General features: G+C 39.7%; 1 protein-coding gene across 7 annotated transcripts in view; it reads left to right on the top strand.

Annotated features, from left to right (window-relative positions):
* PIEZO2 (piezo type mechanosensitive ion channel component 2) overlaps nucleotides 1-13,798 on the top strand; it is a 425,559-nt gene that overhangs the window by 263,001 nt on the left and 148,760 nt on the right. For all 7 annotated transcript variants that reach the window (XM_065582029.1, XM_065582034.1, XM_065582028.1 and 4 more), the window contains exon 7: nucleotides 3,728-3,941. In XM_065582029.1, coding sequence (XP_065438101.1) covers nucleotides 3,728-3,941 — 214 coding nt within the window. The remainder of the gene's footprint in view (nucleotides 1-3,727; nucleotides 3,942-13,798) is intronic.

Raw genomic sequence — 13,798 nt, forward strand, 5'->3', positions numbered from 1 at the left:
ACATTCACACACGTCGCACATATCACACACACATGTCACACAATATTAAGCAAACAAAACATTACTACTCTTTATTTACTGGTTTGTTATACATTCCGTAATAAAAATTGTTCAAATTTGATTTTTTTTATGAAATTACGAAATCGGTTGATAAAGGTAACTGTGATGACATAATATACTTAGACTTCTGTAAGGCATTCAACATACTCCTGCATGACATTCTGATTAATAAAAAGAACTATATAAAATTAATGTAATCCATATTAAATGGATTAAAAACTGGTTAGCTGATGGATCATGAAAAGTAATTGTAAATGAGGAAACATCATCCTAGGGGGGTGTTTCTAGTGGGGTGCTGCAGGAGACTGTACTCCCAATGCTATTCAATGTCTTTATCAAAGAATAAAACAGAATAAAGTATAACATTTTTGGTGAAAAAGTTGCAGAAGATTCACAAAGAATGGTGAAGTGGTAAATAGTGATGGGGACAGGTGAGTTACGCAGACCAATCTGGATCACTTGGCAAAGTGGGCTTATTTGGATATTATGCATTTTAATGGAGCCAAATCTAGGAGCATAGAATGTAGGTCACACCTAAAAGATGTGAGACAATATCTTGGAATGCAATGACACAGAAGAGGACTTAAGGTTCATTGTAGATAACCAAATGAACATGAGTTTCCAATGTGATGCTTTAGCTAAGAGGGCAAATGCATTCTATGGATATATAAGCAAAGAATATAAAAGAGGCGTTCAGAGGTGATATTCCTTCGGTGTTTGGAATTAGTGAGAACTTTAGTGTAGCACTGTCCAGTTCTGGTGTCTGCACTTCAAAAAGGGTGTTGAAAAATTGAAAAGAACTCAGAAAAGAGCTATAAGAATGATTTGAGGTCTGGAAAAGATGTCTTATAGTGCGAGATTTAAGACGCTCAATCTGTTTAGTTGGGGGGGAGGGAGGGAGGTTAAAAGGTGATTGATCACAGTCTGAAAGTACCTGCCAAGGGAAAAGTTTTTTTTTCTGATAGTAGATATTTTTTTAATCTAGCAGAAAAAGGCATAATGAGATCCAATGGTTGCAAACTAAAACTAGACAACTTCAGGCTAGAAAAAGGTGCAGTTTTTTAACAGCAAGGGCAATGAGCAATTGGAATAACTTACCTATGAATGTGGTAGATTCTCCATCACTGAAGACTTTAAATCAAGACTAAATATCTATTTAAAAGAAAGAACAGTGTTATAAGCTTGATGCAGATTTACTGGATGAGTTTCTATGGCGTGTGTTATGCACGAGATCAGACTAGATGATCATAAGGGAACCTTCTGACCTTTAAATATATGAATCTTTAAAATGGTATATACCCCCTTGCAGATTATATACTGGAGGAGAGACAATAGCTTGGCCTAAAGTACCACATACAAGCCTGTGATGATGCTAATACAACACAGACCAATTTACTGTTAGTGGAAGGTTCTTTTAGCACAGGTATATAAAGCTAATTTTAGTATGGACAATACTGTGTATCCTACACCTTAGCAGTGAAGGGCTGCAGGCACCCCAGGTTTATGTTAGCTTGTGCTAACATAACCCAGGATGAAAGACCCCTGTCAGCTGAAACACAACAGGAAGTGGGGATTTTCATCAGTGTAAAGAGTTCACAACCCGACTCAGCTTGGGAGCTGAAAGGAAGACATCATCGCTCAAGAGTGATGGGTGGAGCTGGCCAGGAGAGCACGCTGGCAGGAGAATGCATTGATTAATCAGGTGGCTTCTGTCTGATGGTAGGGTTCCAAACACAGTTTAAAGCTGCATCCACCAAGGCAGGGGTTCTCAATCTGGGGGTTGGGATCACTGGCATAGCCAGATGGAGGGACGAGGGGGAGCAAAAAAAAAAAAGACACCACGCACTGCGGCGCTTTTACTGACGGGGCAGCGGTCTGGGTCTTCGGCGGCACCTCGGCAGCAGGACCTTCACTCACTCCGCAGGTCTTTGGTGGCATTTTGGTGATGAAGTTTCAGTGCCGCTGAAGACACCTGGAGCGCCGCCCCGTCAGTAAAAGCACCGCAGTGGGTGGCGCCTTTTTTTTTCCCCCGCTCCTGGGTGAGTAAAATTAAAAAGGTGCCACTTGTGCTCGGTGCGGGAGCGGCTGCTGCCCCACTCCCCCCCTAGCTACGCTACTGGTTGGGATCCCTCAGGGGGACCCAAGGTTCTTACATGGGGGGGGTCGCAAGCTGTCAACCTCCACCCCAAACCTCGCTTTGCCTTCAGCTTTTATAATGGTGTTAAATATATAAAAAGTATTTTTAATTTATAAGGAGGGGTCACACTAAGAGGCTTTCTACGTAAAAGGGGTCACCAGTACAAAAGTTTGAGACCCACTGCACCAAGGCATGGGTCCTTCTGAGGGACAGCAGGCCACTTTGCTGTGGGATGACTACCCAGACTCAGATGAATGAGCCCCAGATCTCTTGGGATCTATCCACCTTCCATTCAAGTATGCAATTGTCAAGATTTTTGAAGCAAAATGGGCCGGATTCATCCCTAGTATGATTCCATTGACTTCAGTGGATTGCTTTGGCGATGTCTTTGGCCCATTATGTAGGATCAAAGATTCTTCCTTGGGTTGTTTCCTCCAGTTTCCTGTGTCTTAGATATGAACATCTCCCCATCCCCACCTCCTCAAATCCCCCTCCAGGGTACAGTAGACATTTCATGAGAGTGAAAATAGCAACTTCACAAATGAAATGTTGTTTAAGTGTGTAAAAGAAAATCTACATGGGATACAAGAAAGCCCTGGGTATACACTAAGTATTACAAATATTTATGAGGTATAAATTGGATTACTTTTCATCCATATTTGGCACTTACATAGACCACATGTACCGGATATATTGTAGATGCTCTTTTATTTCCAGTTTACACAGTATCTCACTGACTGGGACACAAATTTCTAGTAATATAAATTCAATGATTACAAGTGAAACTTTCACACCATATTCATTACTCATAGTATTTTATTATCCTACCGATTATTTTACAGAAATGTAATCAACTTGAAATCTAATATATTTTTTAAAGAAGTTAAAAGTACTTTCAGGTACAGCACCTACCTCTGCGTCTCCCTGCTGGTTTGGGGGTTTATGAACACAAATTCTTGTTTTTCTCTCCTCTTCTCCTGTGGAAAAGATCTGTACAAACTAGGAACAAGAAGTACTCAGAGGAAATATTGAAATTGACTATATATAGGCATGGCAGAATTTGATTTCATAATTCTTTAATTACAGTAGATGTTGAGATTCAAAAAGTTAAAGCTTTATAACCATTAAACACAAATTGTCAACATCACATGTCAAAATACATCAAACTCTAAGAAGTTATCAAGCAGCATTTTTCTTACTTTGTCTATCTGTAAATTTCTATTAGTACTGATGGAAACATTTTTTCATCAGTATGAAGTCAACATTTACTAATTTAAATCTAATCCTTCTAAACCTAGCTACATACCAAGTGTTTTTCATTGAGTAAGCAAAATGAAATATATATATCTATATATGTTTTATGGCATTTTTCAGTTAATAGTGGTCTGAGATGTTACCTATAATAAGTAAAAACTATCAAAACAGAAATGTTATTTTGAAATTGTTTTGATAAACTACATAATGTTTTAGGATTAATAAATGTTTTTAATGCTAATATTCTCAAAGTATCCTCAATATTTGTTTTTGCAGGCATGATGTTGCCATCTTTGACGTCAGCTGTGTATTTCTTTGTATTTTTGGGGCTGTGTACATGGTGGTCCTGTTGCCTAGCATTTGATCCGCTGATATTCAGCTGTCTGTGTGTATTAATGGCTATATACAGTGCGGGGCACTTGATCGGACTTTATCTGTACCAGTTACAATTCTTTCAGGAAGTTGTTCCCCCAAAGGACTACTATGCAAGGTAAGAGACCTATCTACATTATTTAATTATAGACAAGTGCTGCACTTTTCTGCTGACAGATGTTGTTGCAATTGCTCTTCCACATTACAAATAATTTAACATAGTTTTAGGAAAATAGTGTAATGTCAGGAAAATCCATGTTCAGTCTTTGAGAGTCAAAGCATGAAGTAAATTTGATTGGCCTTAGAGGCTTCTCTGTGTGAGAGATGACAACAATGTGCCTTTTTAGGCAGGAGTAATCCACAGTGGGAAAGAGAGGGGTTCTCAGGCTAAAAAGATAAGAGAAACCCAGAAGATAGAATGACCCACGGACTAAGGGAATTGGCAGTACATCACCCGGAACATGCACACACGTTTGTGGCAGTGGAGACAAGAAGATATCAAATACAACATTACTACCTCTTGATTGGTAGAGAGTGTACGTACATTATTGTCATTGTCAATGCACTTACTTTGAACTGAGGGCTACTTTGACAACTTGCCAGGAGGTTGAGGATCATGCCTGCTTTGCATAATATTAGGCAAATTGCATGAACCTTCCTTACCTTCAATAATATAGAGGTATATCCTGTGCTTATACACCACACAGCAGTTCTATGCTCATACATGCAGCCTGGACGCTTGGATCAAAATGTAACATGCTGGTGTCTGAAGTTTCCACACAGCACCTCTGTAATAAATAGCTATTGGATGTAAAACATACAAGAGAAAATCTTTTTTAAAAAATGGAAAGGATATGAAATCATGAAAGTATTTTATTCATTAGTACGTGTTCCACTGGGTTGTGACTTCAGATTGCCTTTATGATAAATAATGCTTATGGCCATTATATTTAATTGAATTCAATTAAATCTAACTCTTTAATTTTCATGTTGTCTATAGTAAGTTTCATGTTACTTTCAGCTATTTTAAATTGAAAATGAAAGAACACTTGATGAGGCAGAATTAATCATTTTTTGTCTTAAACCATTTCGTTAAAACAATTGAAAAATAGAGTCTCACAACTGTATATGTATCTGTTTTCATACAATAGTTGGTACATTAAGTACATTGGCACGTTACGTTCAGTTTCTGGCACTTATATTTTTCGACATTTTATTTATTGCACAACTACATTTTGTAATGTTGGGATTGCTGACTTTAGGAGGATGATCTAAGTAGCTATATGGTGCAGGGAATATAAATCTTCACATGTATATCAGAAAAGAGATTCCTAGATGTAGATTCTTTTGTACCATCTAGAGGCCAGCTTAGGCAATTGTATGAATTCGCATAACCTAGAGGGAGAAAAAAAAGAAAAGTATTTTTAAAGCAGATTCTTAAGCAGCCTAAAGCACTTCTTTTTCATAGGTTTATAGATTCCGACATTAGAAAGGACCACTAGGATCAAGTCTCACCTTCTGTATAACACAGGCCATGGAACTTCCTTTTGCTTCTTTTTTAATATGTTGGGAGAAAATTGCAAACATCCCATTAAATACCTGATTACTAGGATATGGCCCTATATTATACAGCAATAAATTCTTATCATGGTAGAAAAGCTTCTCTAATCTGCTTTGTAGTGTGCTGCATAGTATTTTTACTTAAAGCATTAAAGCACTCTCTTTAATTTGAATATTTATAAAGACTACTCTTCTTTTCACTTATTTCAAATCCACGCGTGAAAACAGCTAAAAGTTTGCAGTTAATGTAGTTTAGATCTTAACTTTTGCTTTAAATTTCTTTGTAAATAGTGCAATTGTGCTTTTGCATAATAGAATTTCACTTAAAGAGGACTCCAGTGAGATTCCTAAAGATATAAGACCTCAAAAAGCTGAAAAATTCATATAATATATTACATGATTTGGGGCATGTTTTGTTTATTGTCTATTTACATTTCTCATTATCCTGAACTCTTTAAAGTACCAAGTTTAATTAGCCACTTCTTAATGAAAGTTTTAGAATAAAAATAATATGCATGAGTAAAACATCCTAGTAAATATGCAAAGTAACTTGACAGTATTGCCAGAAAAGTTAAGTATCAGAGGGGTAGCCGTGTTAGTCTGAATCTGTAAAAAGCAACAGAGGGTCCTGTGGCACCTTTGAGACTAACAGAAGTACTGGGAGCATAAGCTTTCGTGGGTAAGAGCCTCACTTCTTCATCTGAAGAAAGTGAGGTTCTTACCCACGAAAGCTTATGCTCCCAGTACTTCTGTTAGTCTCAAAGGTGCCACAGGACCACCAGAAAAGTTGACTCTTGAGATTTAGAAACTTAACTGTTCTTATAAATATGTTATGTGACATAAGGATCTTATATTCTAAATTACACAGACAATAATGTTCAGATGCATAATGTACCAGAAGACAAGTGAGCCAGTAGATAGTCTAATCTCTAAGCAGTACATGTATCTTTTTGTAATCACACATCTTGATCTGATGAATTGATATTGATGGGTGTTGTGGAAGTAATAATTTTAGGAGAGAGCTGAAGAAAGAGCAGTAGTGGTATTTGTTGGCTATTAAAGTATGTACAAATCTGAGAGTGGGAGAAAGCCACAAATATGGTATTAAAAAGAGCTGCATGGGTGGTGCTTAGGCAGTGGTTAGAGGAATAGAAGAAAATGAGATACAGATGTATTTGGGGTGGTACAGAAAAATATTTTAGCATTTCCTATCCTACAAGAAATTTGGTATAGTGCTCTTTTATTCACAATATTTTCAGTTTGAGACACAAGTTTGAGAGTAAGGGGGGATATGATAGAGGTATATAAAATCATGAGTGGTGTGGAGAAAGTGAATAAGAAAAAGTTATTTACTTGTTCCCATAATATAAGAACTAGGGGCCACCAAATGAAATTAATGGGCAGCAGGTTCTTCTTCACACAGAGCACAGTCAACCTGTGGAACTCCTTTCCCGAAGAGGTTGTGAAGGCTAGGACTATAACAGGGTTTAAAAGAGAACTAGATAAATTCATGAAAGTTAAGGCCATTAATGGCTATTAGCCAGGATGGGTAAGGAATGGTGTCCCTAGCCTCTGGGCAGGTCTTCACTACGGGGGGGGGGAGGGGGTGTCGATTTAAGATACGCAAATTCAGCTACGTGAATAGCGTAGCTGAATTCGACGTATCGGAGCCGACTTACCCCGCTGTGAGGACGGCGGCAAAATCGACCTCCGCGGCTCCCAGTTGACAGCACTTACTCCTACCTCTGCTGGTGGAGTAAGTGCGTCGATTCAGGGATCAATTGTCGCGTCCCGACGAGACGCGATAATTCGATCCCTGAGAAATCGATTTCTACCCGCCGATTCAGGCGGGTAGTGTAGACCTCGCCTCTGTCTGTCAGAGGGTGGAGATGGATGGCAGGAGAGAGATTGCTTGATCATTACCCATTAGGTTCACTCCCTCTGGGGCACCTGGCATTGGCCACTGTCAGTAGACAGGATACTGGTCTGGATGGACCTTTGGTCTAACCCAGTATTGCCGTTTTTAAGTTCTTATGACCCATTAATACAAGTGGCTGGCTCACACACGTAAATCCCAAGTACATTGAGATAAGAATCATATTCTTAATATATTTTCCAGTTATTCTTTTAACAGTTCTGTATTTTGCTTTTCTTTTTCTCTTTACTATCCAAAATATATTTTAATCGTCACTTACAAGAGGAAGGGGGAACAATTCTTAGCTTTGTTAATTTATGTGAAAATCACATCAGATCTTTGTGCTAAAATCATTGCTAGGGAAATCAGTTCAGCAAGTATGTGCTATTGCTTGGGGTGGGGAGGGGGTTGGCTTTGTTACAAGGAGAAAGTTCCTTTCACCCGTGCCCAAAATAGAGAAGATCCACCTGAAACAGGGCTTTTATTTCTTTGTAAAGTTTAAAGAGTCTATTCCCTGGTTAGATTCCTCCCTTCTCTCACTTTGTGCAGATGCAAGGGAAGACATTAAAATAAATCCAGTTGAGCTAATGAGGGATAATATTTCTCTCAAAGGAGTAGAAGGCTGGACTTTTAAAAGCTGTTAACATTAACATTCCTGGGTTCACAAGAAATGTGTGAGTTTTTTCTGGTCAAAATAACGTGTCCGCTTTGGATAGCGAAACACATCAGTTTGCCAGCATGTCACTTTATGTCAGATTAGATTAAGTTAAACTACATCCGGACAAGTGGGAAAGTTCGGATGTTAACTGTATTCATCTGCTAATGTTTTCCTCCTATGCTGTACCTTTAAGGAACCCCCACTTCAAAATCCAGCACTAGTGATAAAAATAAAAGCATCAATTGACCGCTTGTATGAGAGAGGCATATCCAAAAATAAAAACAGGACGGTGCCCATTGGTGAATTTGAATGTTTTGATCTGAATCCTCCTGGGAAGCTGCAGCAATAAATAAATTAAAACATAAAAAGGATATGGAAAAATATAGCACTGTGTCTTTACCATACTGCTTTATCTAGGATAAATCTATGGAACTTCTGGAACTTTCAGCAATCATGCCACAATGCCTGCTTATATTTATGCCTCTGCTATATGCAGATGTAATTTTCATGCCACATTTCATAAAACACAAAATGGTTCTGCGTGTATTGAAGCCTGATTAGTAGACTGAAAAGTGGGTGGTGGTGGTAGTGAGGAGGCAGAGCCAGGGCACTCATTATATGCCCTTGACATTCTGCAGTGGCTGGGCTCCTGTGGAGCTGCATCTTCAGTTTAAAGATATCTTCCTAGACCAGTCCCTGGGGGAGGGAGGAGGTACAAGCAGCACCTCTCTTCCCGGGGAACAGTGTCCCTTGCTGGTGCAGAAGGGTGCAGTTTGCGAGACCTTTGCCAGTGAGGATGAATCAATCCTTTAGTTAGGACTTAGTGCTGTAAAGTTTCAAAGTACTGAACAAATATTAATTGAGCTCTTGCCAGCAAGACCACATTGCTTCTGTTACCTTCCTTTTAAACACATATTCTGCCAATTCTTAAATACAGATTCCTTCTAAATTAACTAATTGCATTATCATTGATAAGTTAGTGATTTACTGAAAGGGAAAAACTGCACCAACTCAAAAGGATACCATTTTTAAAAATTCATTCTGAAAATATCATATTTCTGCCATATATATATACATATATATTCTTTAGATTGACTAATGAACAGAATGACAGATATTAAAATGATCTTAGAAACTATATACAAAGTGTGGCATCCTGAAAAAATATGCAGCTATATGTTGGCACTTGCACAAAGTGTTTCCTGCAGTTTTTTCAGGTGTGGTTTATTTATGTAGTATCTAGTATGTTGGGTAGCAGAGGGCTTGCCAAGATGAAGAAATGGGATCAATCTAATAACATAAGGCTTATCTCAAGTCATTTACCTTATTCCTTTGCTAAATTGTTAGTATATTAACCTAACAATTTATCCTTTAGGTATGTAACTAATGAGTTAATGTGCTTCCCTTCCAAGCAAAGCCAGATTTAGTGTTTATACCTTTACAGTTTAAAAATGAATGAGTTTGTCTAAAGAATAAGTTTAACCTAATAAATTAATAAAAATCTAGACAATCTAAGACAAAAATTGTAGTTTGTTGTCTTTATATTGTCTGTATGGAGATCACTAACTTCCGGTGAGGGCCTTATCTTGTGGTGTCAATCGTCTGAAAGGCAGAAAGCACCTCAAGTCCAGTTGAAGTGAATGAGAGTTGAGAGTGCCCCGCAAGTTACTGTATTAGATCCTGAACATACAGGTCAAATCTGAGACCTTGTTCTAAGCATAAGGGAAATTGCCTTCTGAATAACGTCTATTTATCATTTATGGGGTTTACTTTTTATAGCAGCCATCACAGTAGAATCTAAGCACATGACTACTCTAGGTAGTCTTCCACTCTGATCATGCAAAATACTGGTAGAGTCATAATGGCTGAATTATATGCATATTTACAAAAGAAAGGGAGTTTTTCCCTTTCCCTGGGCCCAACTCAGAACTCTTCATTTGAACATCCCCAAGAACTGAGATCTGGATTCAAAGTTTGCAGCCCAATCCCTTCTCTGCTATACAAGGGGAATAAAATGTGTATGCATGGTGAATGAAAAAATGTCTAGGAAAAATAGTGAAATTGGTAACTCAAATTAGTCAGAGACACAAATTGCATTGCAGTAGTATATTCTTTCTCACAAATTAATTCTCTAGGTTTCTTCCCCTCCCCCGAAGAGTAAGTCTTAGAGACAAGTGGAACGTTCTTCTCAAACCACAAACCCACTGGACCTGGGCCTGCCTTGGAGGCCCAATACTGATAAGGATGTCCAATCAGAAGGAAAATAGAAATCCATTTGTATGTTCTATATGGAGCCATTATATGGATGGAGTAGACTCTGCTCCTTGTGTCCCCTTTCTAATCTTTCTAGGCATTGATATCACACATGACAGCATGATGCCTGAGTGCCCTGTGTGATGGAGGAAATGAGTGGATTCATGTTACATGAATCCTATCTGCTGCCCTTGCCCCTTACCCATCATCCTCTGCCAGCGAAAGCACACTGAGCACCTATAGATCGGTATTCCAGACCACACAAGGGATGGGCCTCCTGTCTCAACACCTCTCTTCTCACAGCAGAATTGCACTAATTATTTTGCTAGGGAGCCTCCTTTGACTCGATTTAAGGGGAGGATTTACCCCTAAAAGAGCAACAGAGGTAGCTAATTGTCATTGTCCTCTCACTAATTTCCCAAGGGAGATGCATATTAATAATGAAACATCCCAGAACTCAGAACACTAGTAATAATATTTAGAAATAATACCTACGTAACTCCCATAAAGTTAGGTCTTTTTTGCTATAGGTGTGGCCGGTTCTGTTAGCAGCTTGGAAAGGCACATTCAAGCTCTTGTTGGTAAAAGGCAATACTTGTCCTTACCATTATACTAATCTCTTGCCTGTATTAAATCTAAACGATGAGGTAGCCCAAGGCATGTGCTGTTCTGGATAACACCTTTCTTTGGAGGTGTTTTGTCCCAGGTTTTCATCCACCAAACAAGCAAGGACATGATGAGCTTCATTATATGCAGCAAACTCCCTTGTTAGGAATCATTTCTTTACTGCTGGGTGGCTCGATGAATCATATATTTTCTAACTGGTTTTGATGGTCAATACTCTCTCTGAATATCCCATCTCTACCGAGGGCTGGCCAAACACAGGGCCCTTGCATCTGTTATTGTGATATTATACTTAGTGGGCTCCACTACAGTCCAAATATTGCTATGTACTAGGCACTTTCCAAGTGTCCCAGGAAGCTCACACTCTGACATGACAAACCATGTACAAAGTGTTGTGTGGGAGGGAAAAAATATAGGACCAGATTCTTAGACCTGCTCTAATCACATTACACTACTCATTCTATACAAAGGTAGCAGAAACTGTCTCCATCTTGCCAGCTGAAGATTCCCCTGGAGTTTGGGAATTCCTCAACACGTAGTGCTGGCATAGCTGATTTCCATACCACCTCCCTGCAGCCTCCAATGTAGAGGGCAGTGAGGAGTATGGCTGAAGTGCACTGTACTCCAGCTATCCCTAGTCGGGGATGGTCCCTTGGGGATGTCTGTCAGACAATATAGTGTAAAGCAGCTCCTTAGGCAAATTACTCTGTCCAGGGTTAGGGCTGAGATGGAACTGGACAGAGAATCAAATATCCAGAACCTGCTGCCTGACAGATGTCCTTGTCCTGCTGTGCCAAACGGATATTGGCTGTAGCTGAGAATCTGGCCTCAGGTTTTTTTAACTCAGTATTAGTTTTTTACCACTGCTAGACAACTTAGACATTGTTAGTTAGCAGTTATTGCAATCTTCATGATACTAGTGGATCTAAAGGAGGGATATGGAGAAGGATGAAATAATGGCTTTATGGACTAGTTCAGAAGGGTATTCCATGTGTAAATCTAGAGGTGGAAGAAAGCAAGAACAGCTGTGGAAGAGGCTGACAAATAGACAGTCAAGGCTAGCACCATTGTTGGAGCCAGGGTTGGGAGGGCAACATAAGAAATGAGTTGAAAGGGAGGGAGGAACAGAGTTCTGAAAGATGTCAAGGATGACAGAAAGAAGTTTGAACTTGATGCATTGCAGAACCATCATCTTCAGTTTATAAAATCTCTAGTTATAAAGATATATTTAAGGAAACCCATCTATCTGCAAATAATTATTTTTATATCATGCAGTCTTCTGCAAAGAGAAGTAGTTCTTATTGAGACAGTGGATTATTGTATCATTAATTACTAATTATTTCTGTAAACTGTTACTCATACATATTTGCTGTATCTGCTCTATCTATGCACAGGATACTAACTACAGAAAAATACAGAGTGAAATTCAGAATGTCCTCTGGGGCTCCTGTTTCTTTATGTCAAGATACAAAATATTTTTTTTATTTTGAATAACTAGATTTATCCTACTGATGACCAAAGCCTTCACAGTAAAACAAAGCTTATGGGATAAGATGTTGGTCCTGTGATCCGTGTTTCATTCCAGGGTCTAATTTCTTATTTACTGGGCCAGCAGGGCCAGGGCTTTGAAAGTAGGGTTGCCAACTTTGGTTGGATGAATTCCTGGAGGTTTCATCACATGCCATTATCTTTAATTAAAGATTAATCTTTAATTTCTGGAGACTTCAAGACAATCCTGGAGGGTCAGCAACCATATTTGAAGAATGGGAGTGCTTCATAGAATCATAGAATATCAGAGTTGGAAGGGACCTCAAGAGGTCATCTAGTCCAACCCCCTGCTCAAAGCAGGACCAATTCCCAGCTAAATCATCCCAGCCAGGGCTTTGTCAAGCCGGGCCTTAAAAACCTCCAAGGAAGGAGACTCCACCACCTCCCTAGGTAACGCATTCCAGTGTTTCACCACCCTCCTAGTGAAATAGTTTTTCCTGATATCCAACCTGGACCTCCCCCACTGCAACTTGAGACCATTGCTCCTTGTTCTGTCGTCTGCCACCACTGAGAACAGCCGAGCTCCATCCTCTTTGGAACCCCCCTTCAGGTAGTTGAAGGCTGCTATCAAATCCCCCCTCATTCTTCTCTTCTGGAGACTAAACAATCCCAGTTCCCTCAGCCTCTCCTCATAAGTCATGTGCTCCAGACCCCTAATCATTTTTGTTGCCCTCCGCTGGACTCTTTCCAATTTTTCCACATCCTTCTTTAGTGTGGGGCCCAAAACTGGACACAGTATTCCAGATGAGGCCTCACCAATGTCGAATAAAGGGGAACGATCACGTCCCTCGATCTGCTGGCAATGCCCCTACTTATACAGCCCAAAATGCCGTTAGCCTTCTTGGCAACAAGAGCACGCTGTTGACACATATCCAGCTTCTCGTCCACTGTGACCCCTAGGTCCTTTTCTGCAGAACTGCTACCTAGCCATTCGGTCCCTAGTCTGTAGCAGTGCATGGGATTCTTCCGTCCTAAGTGCAGGACTCTGCACTTGTCCTTGTTGAACCTCATCAGGTTTTTTTCGGCCCAATCTTCTAATTTGTCTAGGTCCCTCTGTATCCGATCCCTACCCTCTAGTGTATCTACCACGCCTCCTAGTTTAGTGTCATCTGCAAACTTGCTGAGAGTGCAGTCCACACCATCCTCCAGATCATTAATAAAGATATTAAACAAAACCGGCCCCAGGACCGACCCTTGGGGCACTCCGCTTGAAACCGGCTGCCAACTAGACATGGAGCCATTGATCACTACCCGTTGAGCCCGACGATCTAGCCAGCTTTCTATCCACCTTACAGTCCATTCATCCAGCCCATACTTCTTTAACTTGGCGGCAAGAATACTGTGGGAGACCGTATCAAAAGCTTTGCTAAAGTCAAGGAATAATTCCTGTCTCTTTGCATTGACTCATACTGCTGAG

This window comes from Chrysemys picta, chromosome 2, assembly GCF_011386835.1.
Source record: "Chrysemys picta bellii isolate R12L10 chromosome 2, ASM1138683v2, whole genome shotgun sequence".
Lineage (NCBI taxonomy): Eukaryota > Metazoa > Chordata > Testudines > Emydidae > Chrysemys > Chrysemys picta.